General features: G+C 36.0%; 2 protein-coding genes across 12 annotated transcripts; both read left to right on the plus strand.

Moving 5' to 3' along the window:
- The first annotated feature begins 1,181 nt into the window (after window positions 1–1,181).
- On the plus strand, window positions 1,182–12,478 carry LOC149742368 (proto-oncogene tyrosine-protein kinase Src-like). Of its 10 annotated transcripts, none has more exons than XM_089878977.1 (14): window positions 1,182–1,313; window positions 1,504–1,584; window positions 3,166–3,365; window positions 4,068–4,164; window positions 4,386–4,484; window positions 5,606–5,709; window positions 6,853–7,002; window positions 7,502–7,660; window positions 8,059–8,192; window positions 8,542–8,664; window positions 8,864–9,017; window positions 9,314–9,445; window positions 11,231–11,394; window positions 11,496–12,478. In XM_089878977.1, the coding sequence occupies exons 2-14, from the start codon at window positions 1,529–1,531 to the stop codon at window positions 11,556–11,558; spliced, it is 1,635 nt and encodes a 544-aa protein (XP_089735103.1). In that variant the 5' UTR covers window positions 1,182–1,313; window positions 1,504–1,528; the 3' UTR covers window positions 11,559–12,478. The 10 variants fall into 10 exon arrangements, with proteins under 10 accessions (XP_089735103.1, XP_089735111.1, XP_089735095.1 ...); XM_089878985.1 differs by lacking the exons at window positions 4,386–4,484; window positions 7,502–7,660 and adding exons at window positions 4,670–4,768; window positions 7,195–7,350; XM_089878969.1 differs by lacking the exon at window positions 4,386–4,484 and adding an exon at window positions 4,670–4,768.
- Window positions 12,479–13,976: 1,498 nt separating this feature from the next.
- LOC149742369 (uncharacterized) lies at window positions 13,977–16,515 on the plus strand. Of its 2 annotated transcripts, none has more exons than XR_016385104.1 (3): window positions 13,977–14,172; window positions 16,006–16,217; window positions 16,286–16,515. XR_016385104.1 is itself a non-coding variant. In XM_089879166.1 (3 exons), exons 1-3 carry the CDS (start codon window positions 15,776–15,778, stop codon window positions 16,357–16,359), a joined length of 372 nt encoding a protein of 123 aa, XP_089735292.1. In that variant the 5' UTR covers window positions 15,505–15,775; the 3' UTR covers window positions 16,360–16,515. The 2 variants fall into 2 exon arrangements, 1 of the variants encoding a protein (XP_089735292.1); XM_089879166.1 differs by lacking the exon at window positions 13,977–14,172 and adding an exon at window positions 15,505–15,861.
- The last annotated feature ends 1,725 nt before the right edge of the window (window positions 16,516–18,240 follow it).

The following is an 18,240-nucleotide window of genomic DNA, read 5'->3' on the forward strand; positions in this document are numbered from 1 at the left end:
GGAAACGGATTGTAAAACAACAAGTCTTATCCATTGTTCCCGCGTCTATGACGTCATAGTCACCGCCATTACGGAGCCCAAGGCATAGCATTTTATCATTGCTGGGTGCTGTTTTTTGTCCAAGTAATGCGATTTTTTAAAAACCAAATACTGCGCGTAAAATGGTTTTAAAAGTAAAGTACTCTGTTAAACCACACTGTACGCTGAAAACCAGTCAAAATAGAAAATACTAATTTATTCCACATTAAATCTTAGATTTATTATTATATAACAAGTTGTATATTGGAAATTATATTTTATGTTAAAACAACCGCTATACGTGTTTTCTAGCTCTGTATCGCTTACAACGACCAAATAAACACACGCGGACCATGCATTTGTATAGGCGATTCACGCTCTGTAGGCTCCGTAATGGCAGACACAAGCGCCGTTTCCTGACGTGGCGTTGGTATACCCCATCTAACTTGATACACACTTTGTTCATTGTTTAAAGGGAATGTGTGGGCAAATTAATGTATTACCAAAACTTTGTGTTTACACCTGGGTATTCCTGTCACTGGTGGCCAGGGGTAAGGTCAGCACATTATAATCTTGGTTTTTCCACTTCGTTGTGCAAGTGAAAACCCTAATGCCCAACTCTTAACCCCTAACAATATGATTAAACTGTACTATAGAAATCAATGTACGCATGCTATATCGTAATAATCTAACCTTTGCTCACTTTATGATCAGTTGTATGGGAAATACGGTGATAAATCTGGTTTTTCATGCATTTTTGAAGTTATATTTCTTTACAAACAACCAACATTCTAATAATTATACAGCGGGTATCAGTGGAATATTTTGATAGGCATGTTTTATAATTTTTACTCTCCACCAGCGGCATGATTACCGTGCACCTGTCATACTCTGCAGATCTAATATTAAAAGATTTAATCTGTGAACTATATATCTATCATAATATAAATAAATATATTTTTTTTATTTTTAGCATCAATATATTTTAACTAGAATATTTATTGACTAAACTTCTAAAAACTAAATTTGAACTATAAAAAGCCAAATAAATCTGTTGGGTAGTAGTAATGCTTCGCGACTTTAACTGCCTCTTTTGAATACAGTGCTTACGATTTTAGGAAAAAAGTAACATTGGGTTCCTGTCTTGAAATATTTATATATAAAAAAACCTGTTAATAAAAATTCTTTATGCAGATGATAGGATAATCAGTAATCAGTATATACATGTAAATGAGCTAATAAGAAGAGCCGTACAAAACCAAATCTGAAACTGAAAAACTCTTTTGTTTTGTCAAGTATGTTGTATGAAATGAATAGTATTTTATCAATTAATTACAATTTCTGTCTTCATTGACTGAAACATTACCATTAACAAATGCTAAAATTACAATAATAACAGTTCTAGTATGTAAAAAATCCAATTATACTGTATAAGACGATGTTGTTAAAGAAGAAGGTTTTAAGTTTAAATGCTTGCTTTTTTAGCTGAATTGATTGAATACAATTCGTGATGGGTTGCTGTTCTAGCAAAGAGAAAGAAAACTCTGGTGTTGTTTCAACTGATGGGTAAGAATAATGACATTTTATGTGAGAAATGTTTGGGATCTTTGTTATGGCTTTAAAGTCGTTCTTCGCCGTAGCACAGTGGTTAGTGTGTAAGCCTCTAACCCAGAGTTCATGGGTCAGGCCTTGCGTTGCTGTCATCTTAGGCGTATGTGTCCTGGGGTAAGATACTTAACGGCAATTGCTCCAACTCATTGGTCACTAATGGGATGTCTAAATTTTGTTAACCATACGGAATTAACTATTTTGCACAGAGTAACATATGTGCTTGGTCTTAAGTGGGCACAAGGTGTATAAACGGAACATTCATGTTTTACAAGTGTCATTTTCCAGCCACGTGATGATAAAGCAAGTTTATTTATTTATTCACAATGTAGTTCATAGACCAAATTAAGTTATTTGATCCGTATAGCACACTTCGTTTAGTAATCGGTTACATAGGCCGCTAGTAAATATAAAGTGTTTAATATTCAAATTTTCAGTTATATGTATTGAAAGATACATGCTGACGAACTGCATAAAAACAATTAAGCTGTATTTGCAATCATTTTAAAACAATGCATAAGTTTAGCTTGTGATTCATTTTTGTTTGACTTTTTAGTAGTATTGAAATGAGCTGCATAGAAAAAACAAAACTTGATGAAATATATTTCTTATATTTGTGAGTATTATAGAAGAGAAACAGCACAGAGGAACTAATAAACAAAGTGTCTAACGGGCTGTAAAAAGTTGTAAAGTCAAGTTTTAAAGAGGAAGAATTTGCAGCTCTGTATGTTGTATTTAACACTCATGTGAATCACATTACGTCTTCGAGTTACGTGAGAGTTGATTAATGAATCATATGAGTCATAGACAGTTTAGTTGTGTATCTTACAACAAAGCCTCGTCCTACACACTGAAACAATATTGAGACAAATAGCCTACTAAGTATGTAGCAGTAGCTGACAGTGAGGATAAATTGTATGTGTTATGCAATATGCAAACAACTTAGAGATATAGTATTAGAGTTATGTTTGTCAAACCAATCTTGAGATAAAGTGATTAAGGTTTATCTTGGTTTTAGCGTGCATGATAGTTGTAAACAGTGATTTTGATTAAAAATAATTATACGAATAGAAAAAAAACAGTTATAAGTGATAACTTTATTAAGATGAGTAAAGTTATTTTTTATTTATATTTCAGCTTTATAGACGGGCTTATCAGGTTAAAGGTAGATACATTTTGTTTAGAATTGAACAGTTCTAGTTACTAGTACTCCACATTTAGTTCTAAGTTTTGAAAATGCCAAAAAACAAAGTATGGAATAGTTTGTTTCGTAAAGATAAACCCCCAAAATCAAATAAATACTCCTCTCCCACTAAAGTTTCAGGTAAATTGCAAATGACTTAAGTTGCATCCCTGTTTTCGTTTCTTTTCTTTTAAATTCTTAATGTTATTTTAAATTGGTTTTATTACAAATTTATTTTTAATACAATTTCATAAACCATCGACTACAAATATTGGGCCAAGACACTCGGGAACAAACTTGAGACAAAGTCCAAAAATCTTGATTTAAATTTATTTTTGCAATTATTTTCTTTACAGTACCCATTATACTCGAGACCCTAATGTAAATAGGGATCAGGTGATTATAGGTGGTCCCCAAACATCATCAGGTCCCATTGTATCCAACCCCATTGTTTCAAATCAGTTTGGGGGCTTCAACTCGGGACAAATGTTTAACCAATCAAAAACAGGCATGGTTTCATTGAACCAAGGAATGCCGAGTCGGCCTTCATTGCAAGGTAGAACATTAAGGAAAGTCTTTTGACTCATCAAAAGCATCTTTGTTATGCATTCTGCAAACTAACTTCCTTTTACCATTGCTACTAACAAAACTTGATTTTCTGTTTCATTCAGTTTGTTATGTTGTTCAAGTTTGTATGCTTGCAGCTGTTGTGTGAATTGAATGACCCTTATTTTGTAAGATTTGGACATTAACTTTTTACTATTCTGTTTTATTAGTTAACAAAATTAAAAAACAATAATGTGAACATTTTATTTCATTTTCATGTTGATGACCATTCTTGGTAATGTATTTGCATGGTTTGCTAACTTAGAAAAACTGAAATTTCTTTACCACAAAGAGCAAATGCTATAGAAGTAGAACCGTTAAATAATTTTCAAATCATCCCACTAAATGTTTCCATTCAAGCAAATAATGCAAATCTATCTTTACCATCTGGTATGTGATAATAAGATGCTTTAACATAATTAATTATTATAATTTAAAACTTTAAATCATGCAATTGTTTTTGTTTATTTTCATAGTTTAGTACTTGCTTGTTTAATTAATGCATGAGGTTTGCTTATGTTTTATAGCTAAGATATTTCAATTAATTTAATGATTTAAATTTTGTGGTAATGTTTTTTTTGCATGCTGCAAAAGTTGTATTAGTTCCAACAAAAACCACTGTTTTTTTAAGATCATATTTAATTTTTTGCAGGGCAAGTAAGATACGTTGCTTTATATGATTATGATGCAAGAACTGCAGATGATTTGTCTTTTAAAAAGGGAGAGCAGTTATTCATTCTGAATAGCACGTATGTTTGTTTATTATTTATAAACTTTATTCTAAGAACCAAATATTTACCTTCATTGTGTATAAATAAACCTGTGATCTCAGTTTTATATAGTAAAGACTTATCTTGATGATAAGGTATCTAACAAACCTTACAAACACTGTGTTACACTGCAACAATTAATTTTGTGGTTTGTCTGTAAACTAAAAGATTAGGAAAAAAATTTAAATTTGTAACTTTAGTGAAGGTGGTTGGTGGTTAGCAAGGGCCGTACAAACTGGTTATGAGGGTTATGTACCGAGTAATTATGTTGCCATGTATGGTGGGCTGGATTCAGAAGAGTAAGATGGCATGGGAAAGTTTATGTAAAATTTTCTTTTAGTTACTTTGCTTATATATTTTGCTTACAAAGCTCAAGTGTTTAAGTTATACAAAAGAATATTTAGCTTGGGCTAATACGTTAGTTTCAAGATTTGATTATCGCTTTTCATTTAAATATTTGTTTCTTTTGATTTTGCATGCAAAGTGAAGGGGACTGGTGGGAAGCAAGGTCATTGGTTACCCAACATACTGGGTATATACCAAGCAATTATGTTGCTCCTGCAAATTCTGTTCAATGCGAAGAGTAAGATTTATTTGTTTTAGGTTTTCTTTCATAATTATATCTATTAAAATTTAGATTTTAATATTTTATAATGGTTTTGCTTTATTTTTATTGGTTTGTTTGCCCTTTGTTATATTATGTTTGCTAAACTTTAATCGTTTCTTTGACCGTAAGTGCCTAGTACAAGCATGTATGCATGTTGATAACCTATTGGTTCCTCTGTTTAAAGGGACATACCAACGAAAAATCAAAAGTTGTGTTATGATAAAAATGATCAAATAAGGTCTAAAGGTACCACCTAAGTTTTAAACAATATACAAACTTTTGAAAAATAGACATGTTAAAACTAAAAAACTAAAGCTGGAATAAAAATAAATTAGCTGAACAAAAATGCATTGGATTTCCCATAAGAAAAATGTTTACACAACTTCAACCATTTTTAGTTTTCTTAACTACTAAAAAAAATCAAATTTAATATATATATAATGGATTCTTCTTCTTAGTGAATATAAGAAAAAAAATTCTGTTTTATTTCTTAGAACTTTTGTTGTTCGTTAAGACTACATTTTAGCATTCATATACACAATTTTTTCGTTGGTATGCCTTCTTCACCGAGTGATTCATGGTACATATAATATAGCTTAATGCATTGATTCACTTGTTTATCAATAGGTGTGGATCATACTGTATTTATATCCTGTAGGTGTTAAAGATACCCTAACGTTTCAAAGTTACGGGTACACATTTATGAGTACATTCTAACAATAAAGTTTTGTTTACTCTGTAAAACCTTTACAAAGTATACATTTCCATTTCAACTCCCATGATATAAATTGGTAAACCATATAATATGCTTAGGTGGTTCTTTGGTAAAATTGGCCGAAAAGATTCTGAGCGATTATTATTGAACCAGGAAAATCTTAGAGGTACTTTCCTTATTAGAGAAAGTGAAACTGCACCAGGTAAAATTAAATTATTATAATTTAAACTCATTTATAAATTCAATGCAACAGTTTTTAGCATGGTTAATTATGTTAAACCCTTTAGGAACGATTCAATGCAAATTGCTTTTTATAACAAGGCTAACAAAATTGTTCATAGGTTCCCATTTAGTTGGTAAAAACTTGGTTTGAAGGAAGGTAAATTATCTACGATTAAAAATGCTAAAAAAGACATAAATGTAATTTTTTTAAATGACAACTATTTATATAAAGTAAAGGGGCAAGTTAGTTTGACTATCTCTGTAATCGATTCTTTTTAATTGTGAATGTGTAATCGAGAAGTTAGCAAATTACTGAACGTCTAGGTTTTGCAATTTCATCCTTACATCTTAATTAAGTTCAAAGTTGATGTTAGAGTTATGAATTTATTTGTATTTAAAATTAATGGATTCTGGCATGTTTTGAAAAGATTTCAGCAAAAATCAATATTCACCAAATGCCGTTATTCATATGTAAACGATTTTGCTCAATGTCATTAAACTAAAACAGCTTTTCTGCTGAGTTGTGAACTAACTAAAAACATCTTTGTAATAGTTAATTCTCAATAAATTTAACAAAACCCTAAATTATTAAAAAATAGTGCTGATTAGATTAAAAATCTGAAATTCTTTTTTCAAGGAACAAATATGTAATAGATGCTTAAACGTCTGTGTCCCTAGAGCAACATGTGACAGTTAGTCAAAATAGAAACAACTAATAAAAATATATACTTGATTCCAAAGGGCTACGTTGTGATACAACTGAGCTAGGAAATAAATTAATTTACATGAAAACTAATCACGGTTAGACAATCATTTCAGCCACAATCAGAAACTAAATAAATATTTACTGAATTTCATTCCATATCTGTGAGACATTTAAAACCAGATGTAATAATTTGAAATACTTTGTTATCTGAATAAACTATCGTTTCTGAACCCACCCCTTTAGATAATACATATTTATATTTATATATTGCGTTAATTATGCCTAAATCGTTTATTTTATAATGGCTTGTTGTACTTTTAATTTCAGTTGGTTTTATATTTTTTAATTTGAATAGTCTGAGGTATCTGCACAAAATCATGTCATCTGAATGTTATTTATATTCCTTATCTTTAAAAGGAACATTTTCTCTTTCAATTCTGGACGAGGATCAAGCCAAAGGATTAAATGTGAAGCATTATCGAATTAGGAAACTGGATAGTGGAGGATTTTATATAACTGCAAGGGCTCAGTTTGAAACACTAAAGAATCTTGTAGACCACTATCAGAGTATGTTTGTTTATATTTTCTACAGCTATAACTTAAGTAAATTTCAATGGATAATGTAACGGGATCCATTAAAGCAAAATTTAATATGCTTCGGGTTTCTGTATTTCAAAATCAAACACAAATAGACATTATGTGTAGTTTGTCAAAGTTACCAACTCATGGTTAGTTGTTAAGATTTTATTGCAAAATAAGATTCAAATGATGGTCTATGTTGTCGACTGTCACAACCATGCCCTGCAATACAACCCAACACGGTTACTATTGCAAGAGATGTGTGGGAAATTCAACGAGAAACATTACGCAAGGATAAGTTGCTAGGAGCGGGAATGTTTGGGGAGGTTTGGAAAGGTCATAAGAATCTGAATCGCATGAAATGTTGATGTTTCTGCACTGTGGGTTTTGTTTATCAGAATTGGTTTATTACAATCGAGTATCAATGGTGATTCACTATTATTTATCATTTTCATTTTGCATGTGAATTCTTTATGTGGCATGGCAGATGTTACGGATGGTTTATGTTGTCGCCTACTTGATCCTTGTCCTCTTTTGGAAAAACCCCAGACAATAACAATTGCGAGGGATGTGTGGGAAATACCACGAGAATCCCTTAAATTAGAAAAAAAATTGGGTGCTGGTATGTTTGGTGAGGTTTGGAAAGGTGAGAAAACAAATGTAGAAGCTAGGCTCCCAATAAAAATTAAAACATATACTTTACATCAACATTATATATACTGATTACAGGTACAGGAAAATAAGCAACCTATCCTTATCTAAGAATTGAAAGCAAATTATGTGTAACCATAATACATTGTGTAAAAAATATTGGTTTACCAATATTTAGATGCTTAAATCGCTGGACTGAAAGTCAGTACATTACATCTTCCAGCACTAGCGGTAGACCGCATATATTTGACTATTTTATATGTACTATTTACTCCCCCTCGATAGTTGGTGTTGCATGTTTTTGTTTTACTTGACTGTTCAATTGAATTCTACCAACTAAACTTGCAAAATTAATAGTTTTCTAAGAGACTCATGGTCATACTAATAATACAGGACTTTGGAATGGCACAACGGAAGTTGCAATAAAGACATTGAAAACTGGTACCATGTCTCCAGAAGCATTCCTTGCTGAAGCAAAGATAATGAAAATGTTACGTCATGAAAAGCTAGTCAGTCTTTATGCTGTGGTAAGTCTTTACAATGTTCCAAATTCACCATTTTCTTTTGCTGTATGTGTTAATGTCAGGACTATGGAACTTTTTTGGAAAATTGTATTTTTCTTGGGCCCTTTTATTATCGGAAAAAAACATATATGTGTCCAGTTAAAAGGTAAAATAAATAAAATTATTTATTGGATCACTGTTGCAAAAATTTCTAAAAAAACTGAAGGTTAATGCTAATTAATAAGTTTTTCGGCTTGGCACAAGTGCCAGAATTGCATTTAAAGTAACACTGATTATTGTCCTGTTGTGAAGTTTAATTTTTTCATATCATTTATAATTTATTTCACTTTGATTTTATAACTTCTAATTTTAGGTTTCCAAAGAACCAATTTACATTGTTACTGAATTTATGTGTCACGGGAGTTTACTGGATTATTTGAAGGAAGGTCCAGGTCACAAATCCAACTTAGTCGACCAAATTGATATGGCAGCCCAGGTGAATTTTGTGGAATCCTATGTAGTTTTTTAAGTTACATAACTTTTAGTCTATGTAAAAAAGGAATTACTGTTGTGAGATGTTTAACAACATTAACATGTATTAAAATGTTAAACCTTAAATTACATAAAAATCTAGTTTGCTATTGATTGTTTTCAATTTATATAAACCAAAAAGTGAAAAACACTTTGAATTCCAGATTGCTGCTGGCATGGCTTACATAGAAAGAATGAATTACATTCACCGCGATGTTCGTGCTGCCAATATTCTTGTTGGGAAAAATCAAGTTTGTAAAATTGCTGACTTTGGGTTGGCCCGACTTATTGTGGATAATGAATACAGTGCACGACAAGGTATTGTATTTAATTAGTGTTTAGGTAAATATGCTTAACAACACTTTATAATGTGTGTGTGTATTCTGCCATAAAATTCTATTCAAAATTAATGTTATAAACATTTTGGAAATGGCTTTTAACGTGGATAGCATATATGCCTTAGGACACATAATATTTCATACTTATAAATGTGGGCACTTAGGCATAAGTGTATGAAGCCACCATGTATGATCTTCAATGGTTCTTGTGACAACCTGGCAATCTACTTTAATGAAAGGATAAATAAGTGATTACAATGACTACTTTTTGAACAGGAGCCAAATTTCCAATAAAATGGACAGCACCCGAAGCTGCAATGTATGGAAAGTTTACCATTAAATCGGATGTTTGGAGTTTTGGTATTCTACTAACAGAGATTGTGACCAAAGGAAGAATCCCCTACCCAGGTTACCATAAATTTCTATCAACTTTTCATATATTGCAATATATCTTTTTTATTTTTCCAACTGTTATGATGGATGAAATAATTTTATTTAATATTGGTTGTGCTTTTTGTATTATATGTAATATTGGTTGTAGGGCTGTGGATTTTCCCTATTTTTGTTTAACCGTTAACCGTTCAGTTTTAACCGGTTAACCGGGTAACCGATACAAGTGTAATCCTAATAAAAGCGTCTTGTTTATCTCTTTTCTTTCGCGAATTTAAAGGCAACTTTACGACGAACGTATGGACTATGCTTGCAATACACGGGCAAACGTTCTTAACGTTAAAGAAATGCTTTCTTATTCATATTCAAACCTGTTTTAAAACACCTGCCGTCTAAATAATCAACGTGTGAATTGTAATTATGACGCAGTTATTAACGTGTGAATTGCTATTATGTCGTAATCAATTGCCAGGTCAAACAATCGCTATTATGATGCAATGATTCCACGTGTGAATGCCTGCTTTTTCGTAATATACACGCTGCTTGGCTGAGGAAAACATTTAAGTTGTGTATTACACCAATATAATGTTGCAAAACTAGTTAGCCTGCGGTATTAACAATCAAGATTGATGGCGTAATCGCCGTTGTAGGGCACGATCAAAGCAACAGCGTCCCTGCGCACTCTGTCTTATTGCAAAACAACAATCAACGAACACGAACACGTGCCTTTCGTGTAAATAAGACAGATATTGATATACGTTTATACCCTGTGACGTCATAGTTCGGTTAACGACTTGAACTTTTCGTTAGCGGTTAACCGTTAACTTTTCCACAGCCCTAATTGGTTGTGCTTTTTGTACCATATGCAGTGCAGGCATGTAGGGCATTTTTCGTATTCTGTTAATTATGATCCTTGTTTTTGTTAATGTGGTTCAAGGTTCAATTTGAATTTGTATCTTGCACTATTATTACAACTGCACCTTGCAAATTCACGAGACAATTGTGGTAAACCAAGTTTAATGTCAAAATCAATTTTTATTACAAGATTAGTAGCAACATTTTCAGGAACATGCAGATTTTGTTTTAATCAGGTCTGGTTACTTAGTAATAGATGGAAGGTAAAATATAACGCGATGGACACTTATTTTGTTGGGATGGACATACTTATATGGTTAAGATTAAGAATGCCTAATAGGTTTTGTTGTTAAACGGACAGGTTATAATTAATTTTATATACACACGCTTGATGCCTATTATTCACGTTTCCATATTACTTTGTTTGGATTTTACTACCTGTTGTAACTTCTAGGTGGTTGTGCTACGAAATTATTTGAATGCTTCCACTAGAAATGAATAATTTAAGAATATTTATTTTATTTTCCATTAATAAATCCCTTACACTACTTGAATATGGAGAGTTAGTCATCAAGTAGATTCAATGACACATTACATCATTGTTTGCTGAGTTACCACTCGTTTTACTACTCTGTCTATAGGTGTGTTTCCATTTCCTTTATTGGACTATTAGTCATGCTTCAGAGTTGTTGGACATATAATATAGTTTCATACCAAGATGTTGGTATTTGAAAATAGAATTCATTTATTTAGATTCTCATAATTTAGTACTAAATAATGAAATTTTTGTCAAAAAATGTTAAAACTATGCAGAAATTATTAATTAATAAATCATCATGCAGCTAGATTTATTATTTAAAATTCATTTCTATTGTGTCCTTCAATCTCTATAATGTATATGGAAACAATACACATTCAATGACCTGAGTAACATTAAACTAATTACAGGTATGATGAATAGAGAAGTACTTGAGCAAGTGGAAAGAGGTTACAGGATGCCCAAACCAACCCTTGGCCCAAACGATCCACCGTGTCCCGATTCATTATATGACCTTATGATACAGTGTTGGAACAAGGAAGTTTTATATCGACCCACATTTGAATACATACAAGTACGTGATCATCACAGTTAAATTGCCCTATTGTTTAAAAGTCATATATTAAAAAAAAAGTAAAACCTAAGCAGTGCCGCTGATATATCTATGTTTTACAGGGGTTCCTAGAAGATTATTTTACTGCCACAGAACCGAATTACAGGGAGGCTAGTGATTTTTAATATTCTGTTCCATCTTGACTGTTTTGCTCGGTTACCACTTTTTTATGATTGTCCTTAAATAATGCACAATATAAACCATTTCAATTAAACATAAACATTACTTTATGACTTCACAATGTTGCAAAATGCAGTTTACAATGTTTATGGTGTAATTCATTGCATCAGTGCCTGTATTTGGTCTTTCATCAAGTTGACTCGATTTTATTGTTTATTTGTAAATATTATGCTTTAAGTTATTTTATACAGTGACCGTAGCTTATGTTAAAATGCACTAATTGTTTTGCTTTGGAACGTTTAACAAGCAAGTGCATATTTAGAGTTAATATCTGCTGGCATTACTTTTCTAATTTTATATCACATGGTCGGTTGTACTATGCAGATTCTAGGCATTTTTCCAGATACAATTTACATGAAACTATGTTACATGTAAAAAGATAACTTTTAAAGTAACTTTTATTATCTATGACACTTTTAAAATAAGAATTTTTTTTTGTTAAAACTGTCGGTATCTGTGAGGCATCCAACTCCATATGAAAGCTGCCTGTGATACTGTTTTCATGTATACCCTATTTTTATTTGTAATAAACTGCGGTGTCTGCTGCGTCAGAACAGAAACCTTTTTCATTTAAAACAGTTATTAAATGTTTAATCAAATAAATGTGGTTCAAACTAATTTAAAAATTAATTCCAAATTCAGTTGAATTTTCACAATGCAAAGATAACAGATAAGTACATTATATATTAAGATTAACATCATACCTAGTAGTTGTGTCAACAGTTTTTCAGCATCTGCTGTTACCAATTTGAACCTTTTTATATTATATTACTACAATGCGCAATAATAAATTTTCTAATCCTACTTGCTATTTGTTCTCAGTTTTTACGCTAACATAAGATGCTAATAAAGTTAATTAACACTATATGGGTGGGTGGTAAGAGTTTGTGTAACAAGTTTGGAAAACACAAGATCCTGGCTCTCTTGAGAAGGCACGAAACATTCACATCATTTAGAAAGTCCCAGAGGAGGTTTTTCTCGTTTTTGTTTTATACAAATACTGTTTCACTTTTAAGTCAAATAGCGCAACAACATACCATATGCGGTACTGTACGACCAAAGAGCCCACTTGTGTTTTAAACAATCAACAACGGTCAATGCGAGTCGTAAGAATACGGTTTTATATTTTTTAAATGTACTTTGTTTAGAATTTAAAAGTGTGCCATCTTTCCCCACTCCACTTTACTAGGATCAAGTGCCTAAATGCCTTTTAGTGTATTTATAATCAGTTCTGTCACCTTTGTGTACGGTTTATGCAGGGCCGGTGGCATCGCTATTTTATACCCCACAGTTTATAGATAACAGGTTTGACGCTCTGCATCGAATCGGTAAGCATTTTGTTGCTAAACAGCCTTAGTTTATAGCATCTCGGTAAGTGCGATATGACATAGGTTTGCCGCTGGCCTACGGTTCTCAAATTGAATACACACATAACAACGTGCACAACTCATATAGTAGGGTTGGGGAACATGGCACACGGGTAAGGTAATATAGTGGGGTGGGGAAAGATGGGACACCTTTAGCACATAATATCCGAATCCAAAATAGGATTATATACGTTTTAACTTAAAACGGTAAAGTAGGCTATCAGCGGCTACAATATGAAACAAGACGAAAGCGGTATTGAGAGGAGTATGCATCAAATATAGGTGGAGACTACGTCGAAACATCCGAAGAAAGCAACTTGCACTTGAAGAAGAAATCTCAAGCCTGGCAGGCCAACTCTGTAACGTTCAACCAGAACATCAACGATCAATTTAAAGTTAGATCATTCCAAAAACAACTGGATGAACTTAACATAAGCCAAACCTATAAAAGAGCTTATAATTTGAACAGAGTTGAGAGTTGTCATTATATTTGTTCCGACCTATTGCGCAATAGTTTTGCGCGCAGTCCAAAAGCACGGTCCAAATCACCCGTCGGAACAAATATATTTGACTGTGTGTTAAAAACATTTTGGTTTTAATTTCTTTGATCGGAACAATTATACCACGACACCACCAACAAAAAATGTGTTTGTTTGAAACCTTAAAATGTTTGTTTTCATGAATTTTAAAAAAGGTAAAAATGCCGAAAAAAGTTTTATAGGAGTTGCTATCAACCATGATTGAAACACCCGATTCGACCCGTGATTAGCCTTAGACATGAGAGAAAGTTCGACAAATATTAGCGCATGAATGGGCGCAAAATAATACTTTCATACCATAGCGGTACGCGATTAACGCTATATATGGTTAAGTGCGTGATGTTGAATATAAAGCGAAAACGTGAGGCATTTAAATTATGACATTGGCAAAACAGTTAATTAGGGTTACCGTGTCTGTAGGTATTTGCAGTGAATTGTAGAATTGAAAAAGGTAAAAAGCATTAGTTTGGCAACATATTCTTGCTTTGTTTTAGGTTATTAATAGAGTACCAATTACCAGATTTGGTTCATTCAGTGCGCCTTTTAAGCTTTTTATTCCATCCAAACGATGCAGATTGTACTAAAGAACGTAGATTTGTGCCAAAAGTAGCCCTGCTGTATCTTTAAACATTCTCCAGTCAATCTTAACACAGGTTGAGGGTCTCCTTTTTCATATTTGTTTTTCATACTTCCCCTCCGTAACTATTCCCCCGGCTACTTCCCCCCATGACCTTGCCCCCCGGCTACTTCCCCCATGACCTTTTCCCCCGGCTACTTCCCCCATGACCTTTCCCCCCAGCTACTTCCCCCATGACCTTTCCCCCCAGCTACTTCCCCCCGGCTACTTCCCCTCCGTAACTATTCACCCCGGCTACTTCTCCCCCATGACCATTCCTCCCGGCTACTTCCCCCATGACCATTCCTTCCGGCTACTTCCCCCCCATTACCATTCCTCCTGGCTACTCCCCGCATGACCTTTCCCCCTGCTACTTCCCCCATGACCTTTCCCCCCAGCTACTTCCCCCCATGACCATTCCCCCCGGCTACTTCCCCTCCGTAACTGTTCACCCGGCTACTTCCCCTCCGTAACTATTCACCCCGGCTACTTCCCCCATGACCATTCCTCCCGGCTACTTCCCCACCATGACCATTCCCCCGGCTACTTACCCCATGACCATTCCCCCCGGCTACTTACTCCATGACCATTCCTCCTGGCTACTTCCCCATGACCATTCCTCCCGGCTACTTCCCCCATGACTATTCCCCCCCAGTACTTCCCCTCCGTGACCATTCCCCGGCTACTTCCCCTCCGTGACTATTCACCCGGCTACTTTCCCCCATGACTATTCCCCCCGGCTACTTCCCCTCCATGACTATTCTCCCCAGCTACTTCCCCTCCGTGACTATTCACCTAGCTAATTTACCCCATGACCATTCCCCCCCACTACTTTCCCTCCGTGACTATTCACCCAGCTACTTCCCCCATGACTATTCACCCCGACTTCCCCCATGACTATTCCCCCCGGCTACTTCCCCTCATGACCTTTCCCCCCCGGCTAATTCCTCCATGACTATTCTCCCTGGCTACTTCCCCTCCGTGTCTATGCACCCCGCTACTTCCCCTCCGTGACTATTCACCCGGCTAATTTCCCCATGACCATTCCCCCCCGCTACTTTCCCCCGTGACTATTCCCCCCGGCTACTTCCCCCCATGACTATTTCACCCGGCTACTTCCCCCATGACCATTCCCCCGGCTATTTCTCCCCATGACCATTCCCCCCGGTTACATCCCCTCGGTGACCATTCCCCTCGGCTACTTCCCCCCCATGACCATCCCCCCCGGTTACATCCCCTCCGTGACTTTTCCCCTCGGCTACTTACCCCCCATGACCATTTCCCCCGGCTACTTCCCTCGGTGACCATTCCCCCGGCTACTTCCCCTCCGTGACTATTCCCCCCGGTTACATCCCCTCGGCTACTTCCTCCCCATGACCATCCCCCCCGGTTACATCCCCTCCGTGACTTTTCCCCCCGGCTACTTCCCCCCCATGACCATTCCCCCCGGCTACTTCCCCTCCGTGACTATTCCCCCGGTTACTTCCCCTCGGTGACCATTCCCCTCGGCTACTTCCCCCCATGAGCATTCCCCCGGTTACATCCCCTCGGTGACCATTCCCCTCGGCTACTTCCCCCCCCATGACCATTCCCCCCGGTTACATCCCCTCGGTGACCATTCCCCTCGGCTACTTCCCCCCATGACCATTCCCCACGGCTACTTCCCCTCTGTAACTATTTCCCTCCGTCGCTTTACCAGTTACCCTCTGTACAATTGGTGTAATGTGTAAGTAAAAGTTAGAATGATGTGATTGAAATGAGTTCTATTTATATTTTAACGTTGTAGTGTTTATAGTTTAATGATAACTAACCTATGATAGAATGATGGGCGAGGCCTATTATGTAAATATTAAATAACATTCTTTTACAGAATAAAGATACGATGTGGTCCATTTAAAGTTAAAGTTCCGGGTAAAAGAAAAAAATCTACATCGTTGTTGTATGACACATTCTACTTAGCTGGCACAAACGTTAAATCATACAATGTTACACCTTTATGTTCACATACCAACAAGTTAAAGTCATGCACCAGTGATTTCTCTGCAACTGGTATCATAAATGATATGGAGAGAAATGACACAGGTTATACCTTTGTACCCAATGAACTTTTTTCAAAATTAGCTCATTTTTAATTTGTATTTTGATATTAGATTCAAAGACATACAAGGAAAAACGAATGGGTTTATCAAAATGCTGGAGAGAGCTGGAGCCAAATTACTGTTGATACAGAGCCACGTACGCCTTTAATTACAAAGAATTCTTATGTGGATTTTATGTGTGATCTAATTGAAGTGAATAAAATGAGGCACTGGACTCTGTTACTAATGAAAGTGATGATGATGATGATGATGAATGTGAATAAAACATTATGTAAAACTGATTTTATCTAAAATTCTCTGTGTTGTAAGATCAAGAAGTCTTAAAACATAGCTTCTATTCTATCAAGTGTAAAGTTGAAGAAGTGTCGGACGGTGCACAACATTTGGCGGTTGTATTAAAACAGTCAACCATTAAGTCCCTTATAAACTATAGTATGGTGGAATAAGATGGCATAGCGTAGGCAAGAAAAAAAAAATTTTTATGTTTGTTTATCACCAAATGGGAGGAGGAAAGAGAATAAAATCATGTTCTATCTTACCCCACCCTACTATAAATAAAAAGAGAGAGAGAGATATTTTAACTGGTAACAGATGCCTTCAAAATTCAAATAATAATGAATAAAAGATTGTAATAAAGGATATTTTATATACATATTAGTGTAGTAAGTCATCTGAAACATACCTGAATCCTTATTACGCACACATATCTGTACAAAGTATAATACAACTGCACAGGCGTACATAGGTTTTAAAATCTTCAACAGCAGATTACTCATGAAATTTCGCAATTTTGTGCTACAGTAAGGTGGCGCTGCAGAGCACTTATGCTTGGCCTGTTATCAAGTGTATCACTTCACGCAACAGATAGAAGTTGAACTATTGGCCCTATTAAAAACTAAGAATGCTATAGGAAAAATGCAAATGGTGAAATGTAAACGTGCGGCGGTGATTCGAACATCGAATTCAGGTCGGGTGAGATGCAAACGTGCGGCGGTGATTTCCAATATCGAATTCAGGTCGGGTGAAATGCGAACGTGCGGCGGTGATTCGAACATCGAATTCAGGTCGGGTGAGATGCGAACGCGTACGGTGGTGATTCGAACAACGAATTCAGGTCGGGTGAGATGCGAACGTGCGGCGGTGATTCGAACATCGAATTCAGGTCGGGTGAAATGCGAACGTGCGGCGGTGATTCGAACATCGAATTCAGGTCGGGTGAGATGCGAACGTGCGACGATGATTCGAACATCGAATTCAGGTCGGGTGAGATGCGAACGTGCGGCGGTGATTCGAACATCGAATTCAGGTCGGGTGAGATGCGAACGTGCGGCGGTGATTCGAACATCGAATTCATGTCGGGTGAAATGCGAACGTGCGGCGGTGATTCGAACATCGAATTCAGGTCGGGTGAGATGCGAACGTGCGGCGGTGACTTCGAACATCGAATTCAGGTCGGGTAAGATGCGAACGTGCGGCGGTGATTCGAACATCGAATTCATGTCGGGTGAAATGCGAACGTGCGGCGGTGATTCGAACATCGAATTCAGGTCGGGTGAGATGCGAACGTGCGGCGGTGATTCGAACATCGAATTCAGGTCGGGTGAGATGCGAACGTGCGGCGGTGATTTGAACATCGAATTCAGGTCGGGTGAGATGCGAACGTGCGGCGGTGATTTCGAACATCGAATTCAGGTCGGGTGAGATGCGAACGTGCGGCGGTGATTTCAACATCGAATTCAGGTCGGGTGAAATGCGAACGTGCGGCGGTGAATTCGAACATCGAATTCAGGTCGGGTGAGATGCGAACGTGCGGCGGTGATTCGAACATCGAATTCAGGTCGGGTGAGATGCGAACGTGCGGCGGTGATTTCGAACATCGAATTCAGGTCGGGTGAGATGCGAACGTGCGGCGGTGATTCGAACATCGAATTCAGGTCGGGTGAAATGCGAACGTGCGGCGGTGATTTCGAACATCGAATTCAGGTCGGGTGAGATGCGAACTTGCG

The sequence above is a fragment of the Ciona robusta genome, chromosome 1 (genome assembly GCF_009617815.1).
Source record: "Ciona robusta chromosome 1, ASM961781v2".
In the NCBI taxonomy this organism is placed as follows: Eukaryota; Metazoa; Chordata; class Ascidiacea; order Phlebobranchia; family Cionidae; genus Ciona; species Ciona robusta.